General features: G+C 38.6%; 1 protein-coding gene across 1 annotated transcript in view; it reads right to left on the bottom strand.

Moving 5' to 3' along the window:
* Positions 1 to 26,066, bottom strand: part of sv2a (synaptic vesicle glycoprotein 2A) — a 233,834-nt gene that overhangs the window by 99,229 nt on the left and 108,539 nt on the right. Inside the window, exon 2 of the mRNA XM_039751329.1 lies at positions 14,756 to 15,567. Coding sequence (XP_039607263.1) covers positions 14,756 to 15,350 — 595 coding nt within the window. The 5' untranslated portion in view covers positions 15,351 to 15,567. The remainder of the gene's footprint in view (positions 1 to 14,755; positions 15,568 to 26,066) is intronic.

The raw sequence follows: 26,066 nt of genomic DNA, 5'->3' as shown, positions 1-26,066 counted from the left end.
CAGTCAAAAGGCAAAAGATAAGTCTATAATACATTATAAGCTTTTGAAGAGAAAAATGTTAATTTATATTCTTTCTCACAAAATTCTTAGAAAAGAGACCAATTCCATATTCTATAATGTGGGATTTATTGGCTTTGAATAATTTTAATTAATAATGACTGATATCCTAATTCTGTGTGCATTCTTCCACGTATGTCATTGCTCAGTGCTATGAATTCTTAAGTAAAATGCAATGCAATTCTAAGTTTTTGGTTCTTCTACATAACATTCTGACATGAAAAGAAATCTGATCTTACACCACAAGCACAAATTTCATTTTGTCCTTGACCTGTTCATCTCACTTTTCTGTTCTTATTACTTCTCTTTCTTGTAACAAGCTTATCCATTCTCAACAGTTAACTAGGTTAACAATGCAGAACATCTTTAAATGTTTGCCCTCAGAAGATCAGATTAGTTAGGAGCCAAGGAAGACTGTGATGAAAATGCTCTGCTGTCTGTCTCTATCAGGTTAACTGTGAAATCAGACCCTTTTAATAGAAATCTATTAATAAAGCTATAATGACTAAGGCGGGCTGCATGGTGGTGCAGTGGTGGTGCTGCTGCCTTGCAGTTAGGAGACCTGGAGTTTGCATGTTCCCCCATGTCTGCGCGGGTTTCCTCCCACAGTCCAAAGACATGCAGGTTAGGTGCATTTCCGATCCTAAATTGTCCCTAGTGTGTGTTTGGTGTTTGGTATGTGTGTGTGTCCTGCGGTGGACTGGCACCCTGCCTGGGATTTGTTCCTGCCTTGCGCCCTGTGTTGGCTGGGATTTGTTCCTGCCTTGCGCCCTGTGTTGGCTGGGATTGGCTCCAGCAGACCCCGTAACTCTATGTTAAGATATAGCGGGGTTGGATGATGACTGACTAAGGCGTATTTTCTGTCTTTTTACACACTCTATGAATGACAAAGCCCTTTTGACAAAGTAATCAACATTAAACCCTTTATGCTGGAACTGCCTATTTTAATTTCCGAGAAGCTGCGTGATCTTTAGAGGTTGTCAGCAAGAGAGCTCCTGTACTGCACACTGCTTTGACTAACACCTTGCACTTCACAGTTGAGCTATGAAAACTGAAACAGTTTCAATTATAGCACTCAGATTAAAAATATTTATTCATTGTGAACGTTTTGAGGGTCAAGGTGTTTCATATCCCTTGTATGACATGACAGCATCTTTAGTTTTCATTTGTTGAGATAGGAACCCCTTCCCTGCAGCTCTGTATTCATTTTAGTAGTAAATTCTCAAACAAAAAGCTGTAAGAATAACTTTATATTTACAGCAAGATGGTGATTATTATTCTCAGATTGGCTTGTTGTGTGTCAGTGAATCAGATCATACCAATTAATCTGTGATCAGGAGGATAGCAGCACCCACCTTTGAGTTGTCTGAAGACCACGTTGATGCTTCACCATACTATGTGGTATTGTAGTCATCACTGGAAGTGTGCTATTGTACCTATCAACTCCTTCACTAACAACCACATTAAACTGGGTATTCCCTTTGAGATCCCAACCTGTTTTTCTCCTCTTTCACATCTTTATTTCACAATGGTTTGAGAGAAATCAGGGGTGGTGGAATTTTTTGATAATAACAATTAGAGAAGTACTTAAATTATAAAATGTCTGGCAGATATTTCACAAGCTATGTAGGAAATATCCAGTATGACCAACAACCCAGCGTTCAATGGAATTCTTGTTTACCTCTCCTCCATTATCAACAGCCCATATAAGAATTATTATGCTATTCAGTAATGAACTTTGCTATCATTCAGATTTAGTATTGTTTGATTTTGACTTAAATTGTGTGTTATGTAAGTACATGTAACTCCTGTGACCTGGGATTAAAATAAGGTCACCATCCCCCTTTTATATCATAAAGGGGTCTGGCATCAAGTAGGGCATCTGGCCATAAAAAATTCTGCTCCAATATACCTTTATGGGGGCAAATGGCCAATGTGGGTGAGCAAAAAAATTGACCATTATTCGGGCAGAGAGAGATGCATCAAAATATAAATATAGTAACTTACACTAGCCAATGTACCCGTCCAGGACAAGTAATAGAATAATTTAAAAATATCTCTCTTGCCCTACTTGCACTTTTACTTAATTTCCTCAGAATTCGTGTGTGTCTGAACATCTCTTCACTGGCACTCTGTCTCACCAGCGTGTACCCGTAAAGCCTGCTTGCCAGACTCAGTTCATGTGCGTCATTTGGACAGTTTTCCTTTAATAATGATTTGTTTTATATATATATATATATATATTTTTGGACAATGTATTTCAAAAAGTGTTAACTGCATTTCCAAATACTAACTTATCTGTGTCACTAAGGACTTTTCGCGTTTGTGACCTGACATACTTTTGCCACTCTAATTTGCACATTCACTATACAATCTCTAATATATATATATATATATATATACATATACAGTGGTGTGAAAAACTATTTGCCCCCTTCCTGATTTCTTATTCTTTTGCATGTTTGTCACACAAAATGTTTCTGATCATCAAACACATTTAAACATTAGTCAAATATAACACAAGCAAACACAAAATTCAGTTTTTAAATGATGGTTTTTATTATTTAGGGAGAAAAAAGTCCCTGTAAGTCTTTTCGCGTTTGAAACGGAAATTGCATATGACCACGCGAAATGGAAATTACGTATGACCACAGAACATATTATAATACAGGAACTAATCACTTCGCTTGTTGATGCCATTTTTATATCGTCTTTACGAATTGTTATTATTTGTGTGAGAGTTATTTTACTGATATTGAAAAGAAGTAAACACAAAAACGTCGCCCTATCCCAGCCCACCTCTCTGGACTTCAGCACTGAGCCGTCCGCCGCCAGTCGCGTTCTGACATAGAAGTTTTATTTATTCGTCCAAGTGACTGTTGCGGAAACTGCCACATTCTATTTTTTTTTTTAATTGGCAGTACTTGATAGTAGAAGAGATGAAGAAAACAGCTTTGCGTCTTTCTACTTTTTACTGTGCCGAGCTGTAGAAGACCGCCTTCAGCAGCGAGGGGTCATGACAACAAAGTGAACGCTGGAAGGCGCGGAATGTCGGGCTGCTCTGCCGGGTTGACAGCTTCGCAGTTTCGGGCATCGTCCTCTCTTCTCGCACTGTTTATGACACTTCAAGTGCCCCATCGGCTCCTTAGACAGTGGAAATCTTTGCGAATGAGTGTAATCGGCGCCATCGAAGCATGACTCTCTTGGTAAATTGCGGTGCACAGCTACTTACTGTCCCTTAAGGTGAGTTCGGGTCACTAAAACCCTGCAACATTCAAGGTTGCTTTTGTGATGAATTCTTTTAAAAAGATGGAGGGTTTACATCTAAGAATATGTACTGACCTCTTCATGTAAAGTATTGGACTTGAGAATTGTTTGGACCTTCTGCCCGTTAAGCATGGAAGGGCAGCGTTCACATTTCTCAGAATAATTTTTCTCTTAAATCACAGGCACATAGTGCAAGGTTGTCAAGCAGGTAGTTTACCCGAAACCACTGCAGTAGTACTCAATATATATTTACTTCTTAAATGTTAATGTTTTACTGTTTAATAATTTATACGCTTCTTATATGTTCTTTGAATTCTTTTATCAAAATGTTTTACTACTTAATAACTTATTTTATAAATACATTTTTTTTTTCCCTTGCACTCAGTGAGCGAAGCCACTGGGTAATCAGCTAGTATAGGTATAAAAATCTTTACCAGGACTGAATAAATCTGCTTCTCCTTGCTGGCAAATCACTTTTGCTTTTTTAAGTAGCTTTATTTTTTTCTTCATTAAAGGTCCTTGTCTCTCTTGCTAAACAAAGTGTGAAGCTCAGTTATTCCACAAAACAGTCATGATACCAGTCTCTCTGTCTGTTCATTTGAGTTTATCGGGGCTGGATTCAGGAAATCCCTTCCTTTCTCAGCCCATTCATCTCTTTCAGGACACTATTAAGGTCCACACTATTGACTCAGATCTTCTTTGTTGAAATATGTAAGTGACATGTCACATTGCCCTTTTATCTTAACCCTGCCTTTTAGATATTTGTGCTGGACTATGTTGCTTAATGCATACAAACAATCCATTGCTTCCTTATTGTTGATCTATTAAGGTCAATATGTGTGTCTTTTATTTGTAGTATTAGGGTGTTGTACCGTGTTAGCCATTATGGATGTAGTGAGAAGTTAAGCAAAATGACACCTTTCATTGGTTAACTTGAAAGATTACAATATGCAAGCTTTCCAGGCAACTCAGGCCCCTTCTTCAGGCAAAATGTAATTTTTATTTGCAAATCTTTTAGCGTAAAAGCGACCTGAACTACAACAAATTATGCTCTCCATTACAGTAACCTGGCAAACAGGCCACTGACTTTTATTAAGGCTGCAGCCAGATCATTTACATTTTGATAACGGGCTTTCTTATTGTCAGTTGACCAAATTCAGAATTACATGGATTGACCAATTTCAGCAACCCTTAAAGTACATAGCTATTTAATAAAGATGTATTCAAGATTCTTGAAAATGTTTGTAAAGGAGAACTGTGGAAACTCTTCACTGGATCGTCTGTTGAAGCACAAACAGTATTTGTTGTTTTTTTTTAATTGGAAAAAATACCAAAATGAAATAAAAACTCCATTACATTACAGAAACACAAAAGCTAAAAATAATAAAAATGTAATGGATTGGCTACCCGTGCTTACCACAGATCTGTGTTTGCTTTTCTGCCCAGGAGCAATTATACAGAGTGAATGCAGATTTTCCCCTCCTCCAAGATTTTGCGATTGTGGTAGCTCAGGCTTCTTAATGCGTGACTCATCATCCACAGCCCAGAGACATTTTCTGCATCGAAAGAACTTGGGGCCCCCACCTTCAAACGTGAGGCTCTTTTTTGAATGTCCTGTCAGTTATTATTCTGCCTCAAAGCAGGACAGCCATCTGATTATATCTATTTAGCTGTGATGAGAGCCAGTTGTCTCCCTGTGCCAAACAGTTAAATGAAGAAAAAAAAAAACAAAGCTGTACCATAGTCCCAGCCGTAATTCATGTGTCTGTCTTGTTGCCTATATGCCTAATTAAAACCTGTCAATTTTCATTGAATGGCAAAAGCTATTTGTGGAAAAAAAGAGAACTGACTTAACTATAGCTTTGAGCTGAAATTTATAAAACAATAACAATTTTCCAATCTCATGTATGATTGGGGAAAAGGTGGTGAAAACCACAGAATAAGTGATCAAGGTTAAATAATCAGTGGGAGTGGGTACACAGTACAACATCGAGCAGCAGCTGCACAATGTGGGCAAAGGAGGAAAGAGGAAATGGCTACAGGGCACTTGCTCCTCTCCCATAGCACCTGGCCGCCCTAAGGCCTGGCACCTGATGAGGGTGACAGTAAATCAATAAAAAGGGGGGTGCATGGCCGGCAGCCCCTGCCTTGAACAGGAGTGTTGACAGGACTGAAAATAAACCTGGAGCAGAGATGGAGAGGTTGAGTGACTGTCAGAGAGAGAGGGATAGTGTAATAGGAGAGGGCAGGGATGGTAATTGAGGACAGGGCAACAACATGTCATAGGTGTCCTCCAGGTGTATTCTTTACGTTGCTGGTCATTTTGCCCTAAAAGCACGAGAGGGAGGATTTCTGGCAGGGTTACAAGAAGATGTTATTAGCAGTCAAAGGCACCTCAGACTTGTCTGCCAATCAACATTGATGTGTCTTTCATTCATGAAGCAATTACAGTATATTTGTCTCCTCCTATTAATTTCCATCCATCCATCCATTTTCTAACCCGCTGAATCCGAATACAGGGTCACGGGGGTCTGCTGGAGCCAATCCCAGCCAACACAGGGCACAAGGCAGGAACCAATCCTGAGCAGGGTGCCAACCCACCGCAGGACACACACAAACACACCCACACACCAAGCACACACTAGGGCCAATTTAGAATCGCCAATCCACCTAACCTGCATGTCTTTGGACTGTGGGAGGAAACCGGAGAACCCGGAGGGAGGAAACCCACGCAGACACGGGGAGAACATGCAAACTCCACGCAGGGAGGAACCCGGGTCTCCTAACTGCGAGGCAGCAGCACTACCACTGCGCCACCGTGCCGCCCTCCTATTAATTTATATAATATAAATATTAATTATATATTAATTCATATGTATATATTGTGACCGTTGTCACTGGGGGACATGGCGGCCCTTCAGAAACCACCTCTTAAACAGTTTTTCAATGGGAAACAAACATATTCTTACAACTTACTCCTCTTTGCGGGCGGGATCAGCTGCAGGCTTTCTGGCTTGCTGCACAACATGCTTCTCACGCTGGGTTTCGAACATTTAAGAGTCCGAGCCGCGGCCATCATGAGGTCTTTCACTTTCCTGTCTCTTTTCCTCCAGACTCCCTCCGCTCTGGCCACTGCTACCAAGCTGCTGTAGCCCCTTGATGAAGATGACTTTCTGTACTTTTGAGCAGGAGTCAGGGCCAATGCATCAAATTTGACAGTTGTTCTTTGTGAGGCCGGATCGCCTCTGAAACAGACTTGTGTTTGTATCTGCCAGAACAACTTTGTGCAACTTTGTGACCCAAGCATATATATATATATATATATATATATATATATATATATATATATATATATATATATATATATATATATATATATATATATATATATATATATATATATATAGTGTGGTGGAAGCCGGATACCTTCTTAAGGGAAGGAGCCAGGGAAGGAGCTTGCACGGGGCAATATCTGCCCCAGGATGACAGAGGTCAACCCCCTTACTACAGGGCACACAGTTTTAGAGTATGAAAGCTCAACACTGCTGGGGCCAGTGGCCCTTGCTGGGGGCACAAGGGAAACAGCTGAGCCCTCCTCAGCAGGACTGCTGCCACACCTGGAAGTTTGCCCGGATGGAAATCACCTAACACCTGAAACACTTCCGGGTGCTCTATAAAAGAAGCCACCTTTCTCTATTCAGACAGCCAGAGTCAGGAGGAAGAGGGACAAAGCTTGCCAGGAGGAGCGAAGGTAGAAGGAGACAGAGAGAAAAAAGACAAAGTACTGTGCGCTTGAGACTATGTTTTACTGGACTGTGTACAGTGCACTGAACGTGGTAAATGATTGAAAAGAGTTTCCCAATTAAATATTAAAGCTATGTGCTGTGTTGCACTTGTGTCTGTGTCTGTTGTATCGGGTGAGTTTTGGGATCTGTGCACCCTCAGTCTCCAAAATCTATATATATAATTCACTAAGGCAAGACACCCATAAAAAGGCAAGACAACCATGGAAAGCACGCCGGAAGGTGCGTGGATTCACTAAGCCGCCGACAAGTAAGACACCTATGGCACACGCAGGAAGGAGCCACGCCGGAAGTGAATCGTCATATGCAGCGTGTAAAACGGTTTGCGAGGGGTATCCCATGGGATCCTCAAAACAATCCTTTACAACTGAGGTTAAAACACAATGAAGTAAGCAGTCTTTAAAAAACGAGTCTTCGGTTACGACGCACGACCGCGTGCACCATATACAAACTGTTTTACACGCTACATACAGCAATTCACATCCATGACAAACATGCATCTTCTTAAATTCTCCTACAGGAACACGGAAAGTCTACATGAGTCACAGGTGCATCTGGATTGTGCAAAGACGACAATGACTCAAGTGACGAGTTGGAGGTGGGCACATGAGTGATGGCGGTCCGCCAGTTTTCAGTCATGGACGATTGTGTGTTGGTTCATTCCATGCATTGTTACAATTTTGCTTTTCTTGCTGATTTATTACAGTACCGATTTTTCAAATGTAAATATTCTCCCTGTGCTTAAAAATCATTAAAAAACTGGCCTGATTATGCGGCGTATGGCACGCCGCGGGTTGGCTAGTGTATACATATATGGTTACAAATGAGTGTCAGAAGACCTCCTCACAGGCTCTGTCGAGATATGTAATAACCTACTGGGACGAGAGGGGGTGCTATCGCTAACAGTGTCATCTCCTTCTCTCCCTACAGTGTCGAGAAACTGCCCATTGAGGATGATTGACTCCACCCCTTCTGGTCCAGCCTCCATAAAAATCCATGCCTCCCTGAATGAGGCATCATTTCTGGCAAGGATAACCCGCCAGACAAAGGTCTGCTACCAAAATGATTATTGGCTGACCAGCCTAAGTTTTAATTTTGATTTCCTGCTTAGCGGGACACACATGCCAAAAAATGATTGCTTTTCTTTGTGATGTCTTCGATAATAAATGAGAAAATCTTGCCGGTGTCCCATATGTTTCCAGTGGAGCTGTCATTCCTGTACCCGGCCACAATATTTTATATATTCCTCCTCAAAATAGCCACTATATTTTTAGCCTGCAGACCTGGTCAAGAGGCTTAGTTGTTCAGCTGAAGATTAAACTAGGCAAGATGTGCTGTGGATGCAGCATCTCAAAAACACAGCACAATCTGTAAACTTTATAGAGAATGGCACAATACTGTATGTAACATCCATCTGTTAGTGAAAAGAGTAAGGAGAATAACCAGACTTGTTCAAGCTAACAGGAAAGCCACAAATACCCAGATAGTAATGTTGTACTTCAATTGTCTGCAGAAGACCATCTATGAAAGCACAACACATTGACCTTAAATAAATGAGTAGATACAGCAAAAGAAGATCATGCTGGTTTCCACTACTGTTTCCTTAGATCAGGAGGGTGAGGCTACAGGGAACATGTGATCACTAACACTGGAAGACTAAAAAATTTGGAAAAAAGACATTTCATCAGGCAAATTTTGATTTCTGCAGCCATGTGCAGACGATAATGTCAGTAATGGGCATAAACAGCAAGAACTGATCCTGCTTTGTATCAATGGGACAGGCTGCTGGTGATATTATAATGGTGTGGTGAATATTTTCTTGGCGTACATTAGGTGCCACTTCAAAATCACTTCAATTCGAAGCATTGTTGCTGACCATTTGCATTCTCTAATGACCATCAGGTTACCATTTCTTAGATGAATTATTCCAGCTAGATATTGTAACATGTGGTAAAGCAAACAACATGTACAGCAAGTTCCACTTACCACAGAAACTTCAGTTAACTGCATGGCCAATATAGTGCCCAGAAGTCAAACCAGTGGAGCATTTTGGGATGTTGTTAGAGTGTTATAGCATCAGTGTGTGGGCAAACAGTAGGCAGGAATTTAGTGACATAATGACTAAAACCTCTAAGAAATGTTTTCAGCACCTTATTGAAGAATTCCAACTGTTCTGTTACTAAACTGGATCCAACATGGGCGCAGATAGGTGTACATATGCTGTGAGCATTGGAAATAAGTCAGGGACAGACAGCAGACAGGGACACACACTTCCAGAATGGGTGTGTTCACTTTACAGGTGACAAAGCTCACCTCCTGATTTTTTTTAATATATAGACATGTCAAGATTTACATGTAAACAGCGTCTATATATACAAATTATTTAATTGAAGTTAATTTAAGTTTGCAATAATTTCTTTACAGAAATATAAACATTTCCATCTTCTAGTAAAACCCCTTGGCTCTAATAATGTAATAATATTTGGGTGCAATTATTCAGCAGATAGATAGATAGATAGATAGATAGATAGATAGATAGATAGATAGATAGATAGATAGATAGATAGATAGATAGATTTTTTTTATTAATTTTATTACAATCCTTACAAAGCAATCAAGTTTTTACAAAAAGAAAAATTGAGTTAAGAACAGATCGATCCTCACCCCTGAGAGAGAGAGCAAGCCAGACGGCGTAAAATTTAAGGCTTGTAAACATACCTAAATTAATAAATTCTCTGTAGATAGATATTATTTATTTGCTTTATTTTGCATTATTTATTTCTATCTGATACTAACTTGGAACATTGTCTCATTTAAACTCAGTTCATTTTTTAGTTTAGTCATTGATCAGCTTTTTTCTGCCAAAATAATGATTAATCAAATACTATCTGCAGAAGAGAAAATATATAAAATTTGTGATTGATTATACACTCAGAGTGTGTAAATTGATAAATCATTTTGCAACAGTCTGTGTACTTGGCATGTGATTATATAGCCTTCTCCTAAACCAGTGTTTGACAGTTGTTTCAATGGTGTTAATGCCAGTCAGCTAATGTCATTTAGATCTTCATGGTAAATCAAAGAACAACATCACTGGAATAAATAAAATGAATAATGAACGTACAGTATGCACGTCACCCCATGATCTTAGTCTGTACAGAGTTGACAAACCAGTCATTCTCAGTAAGGACACTAACTTAAAAGTCAAGGTTTATATTCAAATAACTCATTCCATGTCTTCAGGTCAGTGTTTATTAAACAGAACAGCATGTGTGTATTTCTTTTCTATGAGATCACTGTGTAAGTCTTTGATTTTTTTATATGGTATTTCCCTAAATTTGAATGCCCCACACTAAACTGTCAATGGCTCTACTTTTCTAACAATGGTGTATAATTTTTAAGGTCATCTGTTAACTAAGTTAACTAACAACATGTAGCTCATGTTTCGTAACTGATATGTGCTCACTGGTAGTATGTTGACATATTCTGTGTTAAATAAAAAATATTATGCGTTATTTTTTACCTGAGGTTAGTATCATTTAATTTAGGACTTGGTAATTGTTAATTATGACATAATATGTAAAGCCAAAGAACTGAAAGAAGGAGTAATTGCATGACTCTCTATGCCGTAAGTCACTAATTCCTGGCCTTTTAAGTATCTATCTATCTATCTATCTATCTATCTATCTATCTATCTATCTAATTTGTTTTTGGCTGTTTATTTCTAGTCGTGACCACCAGTCATCATCTACAGTTTTATAGTTTTATTTAAATGGACCTGTCCACCTTAAAGAGAATTCCTTACATTAACAACATAGCATTCCAAATTACGTCATTTCTATTAATGGCAATAGATTATGTAGTTATCAGTAAAAGAGAAGCAAATTGGTTTTATTCAAATTTCCATGCATTGATTAATCAGAATATCACTGGATATTCCATTAGCATAACACTAACTTGGTAGACTATCCTGGCGGCACTGCCTAAATCAATGCAAATAAAATAATATTGGTTGCAAGGGTAAGCGAAAATTCTTCATTGATCCAGCATGCCAGATTCAAATGTCTCACTCGGTCTCTGCACATTCCCCCATTTCTTCATGGGTTTTCCTCGGACATTTCAAAGACGTGCATGTAAGGTTAATAGGAGACACAGTGAAAGAACTGGGCAAAAAGCTGGAACATACAATTGATTAAAATATTGTTAGAAGGCAAAAGTCATTACCAAGATAAAAAGGAAGAATTAAAGCATGAGGAAAATAACTCAAGTAGACAAAGCTAAAGAGAAGGAATGTTGACCCATGTAAGAATGCCAATAGAAAATTAAAAGGTTGCCTAAACGCTAAATGAAATAAACTTAGATGGGTCAGGCGACGCTGAAGCAATTGGCATTGCATAGCAACAGAAAATGAGATATAGGCAATCAGGCATGGCTACGAGTAAAAAATAAACTCCAACTAAGCACAGTCTGTAAATCAAACTGAAGAAATAAATGATTATGACTCACTTGGTATGCCGGTAAACAAATTAATAACAACCCAATTACCAACTGACTCTTTTTTCCATCAATGACATTGTTTTTCTGAATGATTTTGTAAAGTTCATAATCTGATATTGCATCATTCATCAATTCATGTTTAAACCCACATTGTCCAATGAGGGTGTGTAATTTCATTCTTTACATGATGATACAGTTTTGTATTTTTTCAAACAGAAAGCATTTCATTGTGTTTACAACAATGCTGAATAAAATTATTGCTTTCCAGAAATATATGCTTTTTAAATTTAAGCTATATTTCATATTTAACTCCACCTTAACATTTGCAAAATTATGAATCAGATACCAGAATCATTTTAGGGACATTAAACTTAAGAAGGAATCCTCATTTTCCTGTCTGTTGGTTCATGGCAACACTGTAGTATAGAATTATGAATCTGTATTATGCATTTGTGTTGTGAGATGGGAGCAACAGGGGACTTATTTCTGCATGAAGCCCTGATCTATACTATAGGCCAGGGGTGGGCAAAGTCAGTCCTGGAGGAGCACAGTGGCTGCAGGTTGTTGCTCCAACCCAGTTACTTAATTAGAAAACAATTCTTGCCAATAATTAAATTGCATGGCTTGTTAGTGCTTTAACTCTGTCATTTCAGGCCATTCTCATATCCTAGATTTTTTTTCCTTTCTATGGCGATCATCCAAATGATCTGAAGTCTAAAATGGACTCAATCTTTCACTTTTTTCCAAATATTTAATTAAACCAAATAGTTCACAATAAATACAAACAGGTGTAAATGGTAACAACCTAAAAGGAGAAATGCTGGTTTCTTTTGTCATTTGCATCTTATTGCTAATAAGGAGCCATTAAAAACCAAGAAAACAGTTGTTTAAGACTAAAATAAGCAATAAGGGTTCAAAATCTTAATGACCGAGACAACTAAAATGAAGCAGAAGTGTTACTTGAGCAATAAGTGCTTCTTATTAAGCAACTGGGTTGGAACAAAAACCTGCAGCCACTGCGGCCCTCCAGGAATGACTTTGCCCATCCCTGCTATAGGCACTCCCCTGTGAAACTGCAAGGAGACTATGCTCCACTAGATGTACCTCTGACCTGGTGTTCTGACATAGATTATCCTGAAGAAGGGGCCTGAGTTTCCTTGAAAGCTTGCATATTGTAATCTTTTTAGTTAGCCGATAAAAGGTGTCATTTTGCTTGGCTTTTCTCTACATTCATAATGGCTAACACCCTAGTACCCCATGGTTGGAAATTCTTACTAGGAGACCTGAAGGGACTCTTGAAATACTTGTTGGCTTGGGCTTAGTAAAGCCTGTGGGCCAAAAAGCCAATTATCCTTAAGTCGGGTGAAAAAATATGGGCAAGAGCTTAGCTGATAGGGGAAAGAAAGGACTGATGTGGTGGAAGAGATGCAGGAGATGTAAGGAGTGTGGTTTTGGAGAACATTGTGTTTGCTTGTCAAACCCCTCCCCATATGGTTTGTTTTTAAAATAAAAATCACGTTCTACGCAATCTTTGGGAGTCTTAGTCTAGTTTAGGTTGAGGGGCAGCATAAGACTGTGTTTCTTTGACATCCATGTACGGTATTAAAATAGATATACTGCAGCTTCTTCTTCTTCCTCTTCATCTTTTGCCACTTCTGTATGGGGTGATGTGATTAATCAACCTTCTCCATACAGTTCAGTCCTACACCTCCTTACCAGCCTAGTCTTTTTATTTAGATATTATTTTACTTTATCCATTGGCCTCCCACACTTTCGTTTTCTCTGTACTGCCATTCCCATCACTCTTTTGCACACAAATTCATTGTCTCTCCTCATCACATGTACATACCACCTCAATCTACTTTCCTGTACTTTCTTAGCTGTCTCTCCCACTTTTGTTGTACCTCTGATTGTCTCGTTTCTTATTCTGTCCTCTTTTGTAACTCTGCACATCCATCTTAACATTCTCATTTCTGTCACATCTAATTTTTTCTTCCCATGTCTCAGCTTCATACATCATTTCTAGACTTACCACTATCTTAATAACCTGACCTTTAACCTTTGTCTTAATTCTTCAGTCACACAATACTCCTGATATCTTCTTCCAGTTATTCCACCCACACTGCATTCTATGGGTATCTAAGTCAAGTCAAGTCAGGGAGCATATACTGGTACCCACCACATGACGAAACAGCTCGAGATCCTGGTTGGCAACCCTCCAGGCAGACACGTGGTCCAGTCCCACACTCCGGAAATAACCCTCTATCTGCCGCAGCCAGGTGTTATGTGGTCGTCCTTTGGCAATGAGGATACTACGAGCTGGATCACCCTCAGGGAATCGCGCCACATTGTCGTAATGTCGTAGCTGATTGTCTATCACAATGCAGGTAATGTGCCTTATTTGGGACCCCATGAGCAACTGTTCATTTGATACAAAGACAAACCAACGATACCCAAGGATTCTCCAAAGAGACACAGTACCAAAGGAGTCCAGTCTTTGTCTCAAGTTACTGGATAGCATCCATGTCTCGCAACTATATAAGCAAGACAGGAAGCACCAGGACTCTAAAGACTTGGACCTTCATCCTTTTGCAAAGATATCAGGAGCGCCACACACCCCTTTCCAGCAAAATCATGACCCCCATGCTCTCTCAATCTGTCTACTGCATCTAATTTTCCATCTTGGACTACCACTGATCCCAGATGTTTAAATATATCCACTCTTTTCAATGGCTCTATCTGCAGACTAATTTCTGAATCCTGATCATCATTCAATACTCTCTTTTCCAAAGCTCTCATCCATTCCTGCGTCTTCTTCCCCACTTCCTTTTTTATTGTAGTACACAAAACAGTATCATCAGCAAAAAGCATGCACTAGGGATTGGACTTTTATCCCATGATTCAACATATCTATAACCAGTTCAAAGCGATAAGGAATTAAAGAAGATCCCTTGTGCAGGCCTACTGTAACTGAGATCTTGTCTGTTACCCCAAACTGCTTTTAATTCTTTCATTGTATTTAACTACTTTAAACTACTAAATACTATTATTGGAGCAATGATGGCAAATTAGGTTTCATGCTTAATACTGCACAATCTTCAGAAATATATGATAATGTTACTGTCACTCACCTAACATGCCCTTGTTTGAATCTGACAGGCACATGTCCTTCTCAGCACTGGGAAGCACAAAGCCAACTACAAAGATTTCCACACCATCTGCCATTAGGGCCAACCCCAAAACAAAGTACAGGGTCCACTGGAAGCGACCATGGCCACACTCTTGCAAGATGGTCTCATACTGCTGTGCTAGCTCCTCCCGGTCTTTTCGCCGCTCGCCTGCAAGGTCGGAGAAATCCCGGAACTCTGTAGTTACAGGTTGGCTTCCCTTCACACCACTCATGCCATCCCCTTTGGAGGAGTCAGCATGGGGGATCCCCTGATATTCCCCTTCATAAATCTCATCATCTTCATCATGACCCTCAGTGGCATCACTGGAGGCACCTTCATCCTCATTTTGAGTGTCACTGCGGTAGTAACCATCCTGAGGTTGTGGGTAGTCATCATCATCATCCTCTTCAAAGCGTGAGTATGACTTCTTGGTGTACTCATCTTGCACCTTGTCTAGTCCCCGACCTACTTTTTTGGTTGCCTGACGCTTTACCTCTTTGGCAATGTCCTTGGCACTGCGAATGAAAGCCGTTCTGTCTCTATAAGCATCATCCATGACTGAATGGATTCCTGTTACTTCTTTCTTTCAGACTTTATAGCAATGAACCAAAACTCTCGTTTTTGTCTTAGTCCAAAAACAGGATAAGCAATTAGAGTTCTTAATATCTGTTGACTTTGGAACTTTCTCCACCTGAACACCTTCTCTTGGTGTAGTTCTTGGCTTTGAGGATGTAGCACAGTGCAGTGGGATGCTGTTGCAGTAGGTCACACGTCTGGAAAAAAAAGAACAAAAACATAATGTCCTTGAGTCTTGTACAAAACTACAAATTAGCTGCCTCTGCAAGAATGCCACTAGAGACAGTTGAGGTAGGCTTGAAATGCCAGGGGAAAAGAATAATATGGAAAGGCTAGGCTGACAGGCAGAGGGACTTTGACAAATGCTGTTTGTACCAAAGCTATATTTATTCATTTCAGGAAAAATACATTAACAAAAGAAAAGAAAAAGCAAAAAAGCACTAAAGCTGCACACATCTGCAGAAAAACCAACAGGCCTGTTAAAAGTCTAGACTTGATGAAAAGGCTATCTTTCTTGGTTTATGAATGTCACTTACAAGTAAAACATCAAATTAATATTATCAAATGTTTAAATGTATATAAAAGTGGTTATTTATTTATTTACTCAGTAAATTACTTGAGATTCTTTTGCTTACTTGGGGTTACATTTGCAGGATTAATTTGTTTTTAAGTATATCTAATTTTTCTCAAATAAAGTCAACCCTGCACTATATGATTTGGATAAAGAGGGGTCCAGATAAGCTTGCCAGCTGTAATTTCAGCATCTGTTACTTTGGCCAGTTCTTTTCCTTCTACCACCTGTAAATGCCACAGGGGCTGGACAGGCATCCCGGCCAGGAGGAGATGGGTCCTTACCAGGATGGGAGGCTCCTAGCAGCCAGACAGGCATCCCGGCCGGGGTGGAGATGGGGATCAGACCCGGATGAGAGCCAAAAAGGATGGATGGACAGCCCACCGGATGTGGAAGAGGCCGCCCTGGCCCTGGCACCAGAAGCACTCCCAGGTCCTCAATAAAAGGGACTGCACTCCCTCATCCAGGCGAGCTGGGAGGAAGGAAAGTAACACTCAACTGAAGGAGGGCAGTGCAGTGGTAAGATTATTTAAGGAGAAAGGATTTGTGGATTGTGAAGAAAGAGATTATTTGTGGTTGTGATACTTTGTGCAGGAGATTTTAATAAACCTTCCATTATTTGAACCCGGGACTCTTTGTGTGTTTGTGTTTGGGGCTCGCTGACAGCCCAGTTTTTATCATACACCTCAGACCTCCACTGTCCCACCTATGGGTATCCAGTTAGATTAGGTTCTTCTATCTAGATCACAACTTCCCACCTAGATTTTCAACTGCTTGTTGGGAATGTTTAACCCTTTTGATACATTATTAAACCTGCCTTGGCCAGTGTCAATACCACAAAACCTTATGTACAATTATTGTTGATATAAAGATACATTTTAACAAGCCTAAGCTATAAGTAAGTTTGTGCTTTACTGCAAAACTAACAGTTGCATGGAATCTGTTTGCTGAATCTCCAAAACATCAACACAAATATAAAACATAAGGACAGTAATCCTCCTATTCCAACATCCCACAAAGAACAAATTACTCAAACACACCTAGACATATTCAGCAAATGAGTATAGACAACAATAAGATCAAAATTCATCTCACTGCTTGTGGATACATAGAATTATGAAATCTGGTAATCCTGATTGTTACTAATCTGAGCTGTTTACCAAATGGAGGAGTGACGGATCAAAAAAGATCTTTCATGGCTTTACATCTCACTCTGTCAAAAAACGTGTCCTTATAAATATGCAATGTTTCTTCCTGTGGCTGCAAACGTCCTTGTGAGTAAAGTGTGGGGTCATTTGTCCTCAGAATTACTTGCAATTGTACAGTATTATGTATTATTGCTTACATTTTCAAATGCAACACTGTATCAATGTCTGATTTCTATCACTTATTTGAGATACAAGTTTAATTCGTTCTGTGACTGAGCGCGTAAGTCAAAATGCTAGTATCTCAAATCGGGTTTCCCCATTGAAATGAATTGAAATGAGATTAATTCATGCCAGCCCCCAAAAACCACCCCAATTTTTTGTTAAATGTTTTCAACATAAGAATAATGAACTTATAATGAACAAATATTACACAAATATTATACAAACAAAAAAAAAACCTAATACATGAAAGAGAATCTAAAGAAATAAACAGATATTGGCGAAGCCGATTAGCGTATTGTAATATTTTTTTCTTTTACTTCACTTTTGCTTAACTTAATTTTCTTAGTTAGGCAAGTGTCTTTAAATAGCGCCGCTGTACGATCAGTTTCTTTTCAATGAAGTCAAGCGTTAGGCAAGTGTCATTAAATAGTGCCGCTGTACGATCAGTTTCTTTCCAATAAAGTCAAGCGTTAGGCAAGTGTCATTAATTAGCGCCGCTGTACGATCAGTTTCTTTTCAATAAATTCAAGTGTTAGGCAAGTGTCATTAAATAAATGGCTCATATTTTGAATTTTGGCTCGTAACTCAAGACAAAAAATCAACATAGTGACGACTTGTATCTCAAAAAACTCGTTCGTTGTGGCACTCAAATCTCAAGGTACCACTGTACTGGTGTGTGATCTTTGGGACAAAAAACAATTTGAAAACTCCCTAGCAGTTTTATTATATTGGTGAACTTGCAAAGGCATCAGCTAAGTGGGCCGGGGCAGGTCGTATCTTGTCCGAGACAGATGTGCAGTCGAGTGCAGCTGTGGCACAAACTGAGCAGTAGCTTGTTGTAAGAACGTACAATGTGCATGTACCACAAAGCTGAGTTTGTCTGCTTGGATTGAATGAGAAGTGAGGTGCATGCAAGTGGCAAAAATATTTAAAAGTGCATGCATGCGCCATCTCATCAATACAAGTCACATTTGTATAAGCTTCTACATCTTCCATAGAATTCACCAACTCCTGTGACTATGGTTGAGCATGAGCAGAGTAGACTGCTCCATACACATACACACGCAAATACATACAGGTCTTTTCTTTATACTAGGCTTACCCGCCTTTTAAGGCGACCAACTTTTAAGTTGACCACTTCTTAAGGCAATTCAATATGTAGATCAATTTGATATTTTATACAAACTCATTAATTTGGTTATATTGCATTTGAGCAGTATTACTTTAATACTCATATTTTCTGTTATTTTTGTGATGAAATTTAAACTTTTTTTCTATATTGAGGTCGCCCTTTTGAACCCCCTGATATTTACTATGCGGTGAGGCATTTGTACTCCATCAACATTAATTATTTCCAGAGACATAATTTTGTCTATTTTTCCAGCGCATCGCGCACAAAAGCAAGGGAACGATGCGAGCACCAGAACTCTGCTCACATCATGTCGCTTCGTACTGCAAGCTGCAAGTAGTAAATCTGTGATAAGCGGAATACCGCTACGCTTTCCACTCACGGGACGGAAGGACAATCCTGACCGTTTTATATAGTAAGAAAGAAGAAGAAGATATCGCACAGTCTGGAGTAGAAAATCATCTTTTACCTGGAAAAACAAAACTACAAATCCCATCGTGCATTGCAAAATGGATGGGGAGTGTGTGAAACTCCGTGCCTGCATAGCACTCACGGGACGGAAGGACAATCCCGACCACTTTTATATAGAAGGATTGATATGTCTACTAGGGGGTTCTCCCCTGCTCACTTTGCTCGCCAACCCCTCCAACCTGCGCTACGTGCCAGCCACTTCGCATCTCTGCCGCTCGCATTGTGAAGACAGGGGCTGAACGCACCCCAACAAGACACGGTCGCACTTCTGAAACCCCCTCTTAAACAATGAAACAATGGGAAACAAATACAGTTTTTTTTTTTTTTTACCTCCACTTTGCTCGATCAGCTGCTGTCTTGCTGTTGCTGCCATGCCGCATGATCTGTATTTCGCACGGCACTTCAAACATTTAAAAGCCTGTACAGCAGCTGTCCTACTCTTTGTCTTTTATTTCTGGCCCCGGACATGGTTAAAGCTTTTGGCACAAAGTCTCGTCTCCTAGGACATGAGTCCTTGATATTTTTTAGTTTATAATTTTAAAACGGAATAAGAATCGGAAAATCTAACAACATCACATTAAAGTTCGATAAATTCTAAAAAGAATGATACTAAACATATATACGTAGGTTTTAAAATAAGCCTGATTTAAAGCATGACAAAAAATGTGACATAAACACGTGACACAAAATCATTGCACTTTTAGGCTTAGGATTTTATATATAGAGAGTAGATTTGCTTTATTGTTTATATAATTACTAGCAAAATACCCGCGCTTCACAGCAGAGAAATAGTGTGTTAAAGAAGTAATGAAAAAGAAAAGGAAACATTTTAATAATAACGTAACATGATTGACATTGTCATTGTCATGAGTGTTGCTGTCATATATATATATATATATATATATATATATATATATATATATATATATATATACATACACACACAAACATATATATACATATATATACATATACATAGTATATACAGTATACATATACATCCACAAATATATATACATATATAATGGTTTTATTTCAGGTGACTACCTGTTGAAGCTCATCAAGAGAATGCCAAGAGTGTGCAAAGCAGTAATCAGAGCAAAGGGTGGCTATTTTGAAGAAACTAGAATATAAAACATGTTTACAGTTATTTCACCTTTTTTTGTTAAGTACATAACTCCACATGTGTTCATTCATAGTTTTGATGCCTTCAGTGAGAATCTACCAATGTAAATGGTCATGAAAATAAAGAAAAACATTGAATGAGGAGGTGTGTCCAAACTTTTGGCCTGTACTGTATATTCTTATCCATATATATATATATATATATATATATATATATATATATATATATATATATATATATATATATATATATATATACTACTAAAATACCATGGAGAGAAGTAGTGTTAAAGAAGCAATGAAAAGAAAAGGAAACATTTTGAAAATAACGTAACCTGATTGTCAATGTAATTGTTTTGTCACTGTTGAGAGTGATGAGTGTTGTTGTCATATATATATATATATATAAATATATATATATATATATATATATCTACATATATACACACACATATATACACACATATACATACATACACACACATATATACACACAAATACACATATATATATATACATACATACACACACACATATATAAACATATATATACATATACATACATATCTACATATATACACACACAGCTATTTCGTATCAGTGCAATACGCTCTTTGTTAAAACGGTTGACTCCCGCTCTTACGTGCAATAACAAATCAAATCATTCAGTTGTCTTTACTCATATGTCATTTTAGAGCTGGACGCCTGGCATCTTTTTTTGGCCACAAGTTCGTTTCTGTTTGGTGTGAGGTTCTGTGTTGTGGAGATTCTCAGGATGGACTGCAGGTGCTCATCAGTCAGGCGACTCCTGTGTGCTGTTTTGTTAGTCTTTATCACTGAGAAGAGCTTCTCACACAGATATGTGCTACCAAACATGCACACTTTTTTGTTCTTCAAAGTCACTAAAGCGCCGTGCAAACTCAGTGCGCAGTGCGCTCAGTTTATCAGCAAAGTGCGTATTTGGGAATACCGTAGTGACGACTTGGTTTAACATTACTTGGCAACAGGGAAAGTGGGGCAAGGTGAACTGGTGCATTTGTGTCTCCCATAAAAGGAGCTTCACTTGAAATCACTTTGTGATTGTGCACGGGTTAAACGTCCGCTGAAGTGTCAGATTTTATTTAATTATGCTGTTTTCTGTATCTTCTGAATTGCATTCAGGTTACCCTGATGCAAGGCAGCTGAAGCGCTGCATTATGGGATCTGTAGTTTATTGTGTTACCAGCGCTTCATATACCCGGGCTTTAATAACAATAATACAGTATATAAAATGATCTCGGGCGGATATAATTACACGCCGGGCGGATGTATTGCCCTTGAGTTTGACACATATGGACTAAATAGAACTTGAAAAGATATATTTTTCAAATGTGATCGCGCAATTCAGATAGAGTTGACGCACACTACAGCCTGCATGCCTCAATGAGTCATCCTCCCCTCGCTCTTACTTTTTTACCGTTCATCTAATGAATACACTGAGTATGGCTTTACCAAAACAATCATTGATGGCGAATAAAGTATCCATTATTCGAGTATGTAGAGCGGGATATATATATATACATATATATATATACCCACGTATCGCAGCGGAGAAGTAGTGTGTTAAAAAAGGTAGAAAAAGAAAAGGGAACATTTTAAAATAACGTAACATGACTGTCAATATACAGTATTTGTTTTGTGAGTGTTACTGAGTGTTGCTGTCATCAAGGATTTGATTATCATTATTTCTTTCAATCAGGTTCGTATTTGTAGGATGTGTTGTGTTCAAGTTACATTCCGTGTTTGTCAATCGTTGTAAAGATGACAGGTTTCATTCATCGATTCGTTTCTTACTGCATCAATAAACAGCTCGTCTTCTTCTTTATCTGAGACCTGACACACTGCATGCACGGGTTTTTTACACTGTCTTCCTTTAGCGGGACATTGACTTTTCCACCGTGTGGTTTGTTTCCACAGTAGCTGCATTTATGAATATGCTTATCAGACGCTTCATATTTTTGGCTGCCTTTTCAATTGTGTAATTCGGTTTTGTTCAGCTCTTTGGAACTGTTGCTTTTATCTGTGCACTGCGTCAGTTCACGTGAGCCACTCGGTGTACTTGCATCGAAGGTTCCCAGCTGTGCTGGTGCCATCTCGTGCTATGTCCATAGCTTTATTTAATGTTACCTTAGTCCTGGCACTTAAAACTTTCTCTCGCAGTTTCGCTGAGTTTGTGTCAAACACCACCCTGACCATCTCATCTTCCTCTCCATAAGCACAGTCCTTCACCCGTGAATATTTACCCGTGGCAGTTTGCTATTGGATTGCGCTGACGGACGGCCTTATATGGGCAGGCACTAAATTACAACGCAGCGCAGCCTGTCTATGAACTTAATTTAAAGTGTAGGTTTACATCGTGCTTTGTTTCCGAAGTAGCAGAACTCATCAATATGGTTGTATATGTCACTCGCCGCTTCTTATTGTTTCGCTGCCTTCTCAATTATATAATGCATGTTTTCTTCAGCGCTTTTGGAGGTCTTCCTGGTTTTCTATGTACTGCGTGATTACGTGGGAGGCGTGATGATGTCACACGAAACTCTCCCCACGGCGTTGAAGCTCATCTCCATTACAGTAAATGGAGAAAAACTGCTTCCAGTTATGACCATTACGCGTAGAATTTCGATATAAAACCTGCCCAACTTTTGTAAGGAAGCTGTAAGGAATGAACCTGCCAAATTTCAGCCTTCCATCCACACGGGAAGTTGGAGAATTAGTGATGAGTCAGTGAGTGAGTGAGTGAGTGAGTGAGTGAGTGAGTGAGTGAGTGAGTGAGGGCTTTGCCTTTTATTAGTATAGATAGACTAGCAGAATACCCGCGCTTCGCAGCGGAGAAGTAGTGTGTTAAAGAAGTTATGAAAAAGAAAAGCAAACATTTTAAAAACAACGTAAGATGATTGTTAATGTAATTGTTTTGTCATTGATATGAGTGTTGCTGGCATATATATATATATATATATATATATATATATATATATATATACACACACAGACACATATATAAACATACTGTATATACAACATATACATATCTACATATATACTGTATATACACATATATATACAAATCTACATATATATCTACATATATATATATTAGGGGTGGGACTCGATTAAAAAAATTAATCCAATTAATTAGAGGCTGTGTAAGAATTAATCTTGTATGTAATCAAGACACGTAAATTTGCCCCAAATCGCAAATGTTTTTTTTTTTATTTAAAACGGTTTTAGTGGGCGACAGAATCAAATAATAGACATGGACATGAATATTGTAAACTGAAGCTGTTTTAATTTCTGAAAAAAAGCCTTTAAACTGCATTTGAATTCAAAACAGAAACAAAAATATCATCCCTGGTTAAAATTGGGCAGACTTAAAATAAAGTGGTAGTTTAAGTACTTTAAGTACATTTTCAGAATAGTATTGTCTTTAAATAATAATAACCAAAATTTCACCATAAAGTGCAGTTTTTCTTCTTAAAAAAATAAGTCAGAAACATAAAAGGTAATTTGACCAGCTTACTCTTTAAACTCTGAGTAACATTAGCCAAAATTATTTTGTACATTAGGCTAAAACAGTGTGATCATTGAACATTTTGTAATTAGATGTATTTAGAATTACTAACGGTCACGGAAGTCCAATGATCCCCAGTAAGAGCCACAAAGTCCGCTTTCTGTAATGCATCTAATTTTGCTTGCTTTTCAGTGTGCACAAAACCATGCTTTTATCAAGGCTTCGCTCTGGAAGTCGAAATGATCAGTCGTAGGAGCGCGCTTTATTCCGACTCTAACATTTTTGTAGCTGTGATGTGTGCATCAGTGTAATGGATGTACCAGGAAATCATGCATTGACAAAAGTTCCCGTTTGCTTGGAATTGAAAGTGTGATTAAATCGTTATTTTTAACGCGTTATGGAGTACATGCATCGAAGCTTCTCAGCTGTGCTTGTGCTAAGAAAGGGAAAATTTTAAAAATAACGTAACATGATTCTGCGTTAACCTAATATTTTTCATACGTCCCAAACCAAGGAGATCGAAGGTAAAATGAATCGGGTAGCAGCGTACATAGTCAGTACATCCCTCTCTCGGAATCGAACCTCGAATGTCGGCGTTAGAGGCGAAGACTCTACAATTGCCCCACAGCGTGTGGCTTGTCTATGCTAAAGGATGGATTGTAGATCGGGTATATATATACATTTATATATATACCCGTGTATCGCAGTGGAGAAGTAGAAGTTATGAAATAGAAAAGGGAACATTTTAAAAATAACGTAACATGATTGTCAATATACAGTAATTGTTTTGTGAGTGTTATTGAATGTTGCTGTCATCAAGGATTTGATTATCATTATTTCTTTCAATCAGGCTCGTATTTGTAGGATGTGTTCAAGTTACATTCCGTGTTTGTCAATCGTTGTAAAGATAAGAGGTTTCATTCATCGATTAGTTCCTTACTGCATCAATAAACAGCTCGTCTTCCTTTTTATCTGTGATGTGACAAACTGCATGCACGGGTTTTTTTACACTGTCTTCCTTTAGCAGGACATTCACTTTTTCCACCGTGTGCTTTGTTTCCGCAGTAGCTGCACTTATGAATATGATTGTATGTATAAGACGCTTCATATTTTTTTGCTGCCTTCTCAATTGTGTAATTCGGTTTTGTTCAGCACTCTTTGGAACTGTTGCTTTTGTCTGCGCATTGCGTCAGTTCACGTGAGCAGCTTGGTGTTCTTGCATCGAAGGTTCCCAGCTGTACTGGTGCCATCTCGTGTAATGTCAGCTAAGACCCGGCACTTAAAACTTTCTCTCGCAGTTTCAATGAGTTTGTGCCAAACACCACCCTGACCATCTCATCTTCCTCTGCATAAGCACAGTCCTTCACACGTGAATATTTACCGGCAGTGTTTGTATTGGATTGCACTAAAAACCCGACTTATATGGGCAGGCACTAAATTACAAACGCTAGTGGTAGCCTATGAACTTAATTTAATATAAACTTACGGTTCACGCCTGCTTTGTTTCCGCAGTAGCTGTACTTATGAATATGCTTGTATGCATCATTTGCTTCATAATGTTTTCTGCCTTCTCAATTGTGAAATGGCGTTTTGTGCTGATCGCTGTTTGGAGTTCTTCCTTGTGCTCTACGTACTTACGTGGGAGGCGTGATGATGTCACACGAAACACGCCCCACGCCATCTCCAACTCAACTCCATTACATTATATGGGAAAAATAGGTTCCAGTTATGACCCTTACGCATAGAATTTCGAAATGAAACCTGCCCAACTTTTGTAAGTAAGCTGTAAGGAATAAGCCTGCCAAATTTCAGCCTTCTACCTACACGGGAAGTTGGAGAATTAGTGATGAGTCAGTGAGTGAGTCAGTGAGTGAGTGAGGGCTTTGCCTTTTATTAGTATAGATATATATATATATATATATATATATATATATTAGGGGTGGGACTCGATTAAAAAAATTAATCTAATTAATTAGAGGCTTTGTAATTAATTAATCTTGATTCATCGCATGTAATCGCACATGTAAATTTGCCCCAAAGCGCAAATGTTTTAGTGTTTAGGGTGTTAGTGGGCGACAGAATCAAATAATAGACATGAACATGAATACTGTAAACTCAAGCTCTTTTAATTTCTGAAAAAAAAAATGCATTTAAACTGCATTTCAATTCAAATCAGAATTATCATCCGTGGCTAAAACTGGGCAGACTTAAAAATAAAGTGGTATTCTAAGTACTTTAAGTAAATGTTCAGAATGGTATTGTCTTTAAATAATAATAAGAAAAATTTCAACATAAAGTGCAGTTTTACATCTTAAAAACATAAGACAGAAACATAAAAGTTAATTTGACCAGCTTCACCTTTAAACTCTGAGTAACCTTAGCCAAAATTATTTTGTACATTAGGCTAAAACAGTGTGATCATTGAACATTTTGTAATTAGATGTAATTAAAATTACTAACGGTCACGGAAGTCCAATGATCCC

This window comes from Polypterus senegalus, chromosome 1, assembly GCF_016835505.1.
Source record: "Polypterus senegalus isolate Bchr_013 chromosome 1, ASM1683550v1, whole genome shotgun sequence".
Taxonomy (NCBI): domain Eukaryota; kingdom Metazoa; phylum Chordata; class Cladistia; order Polypteriformes; family Polypteridae; genus Polypterus; species Polypterus senegalus.
This window is presented reverse-complemented; position numbering and strand designations above follow the sequence as displayed.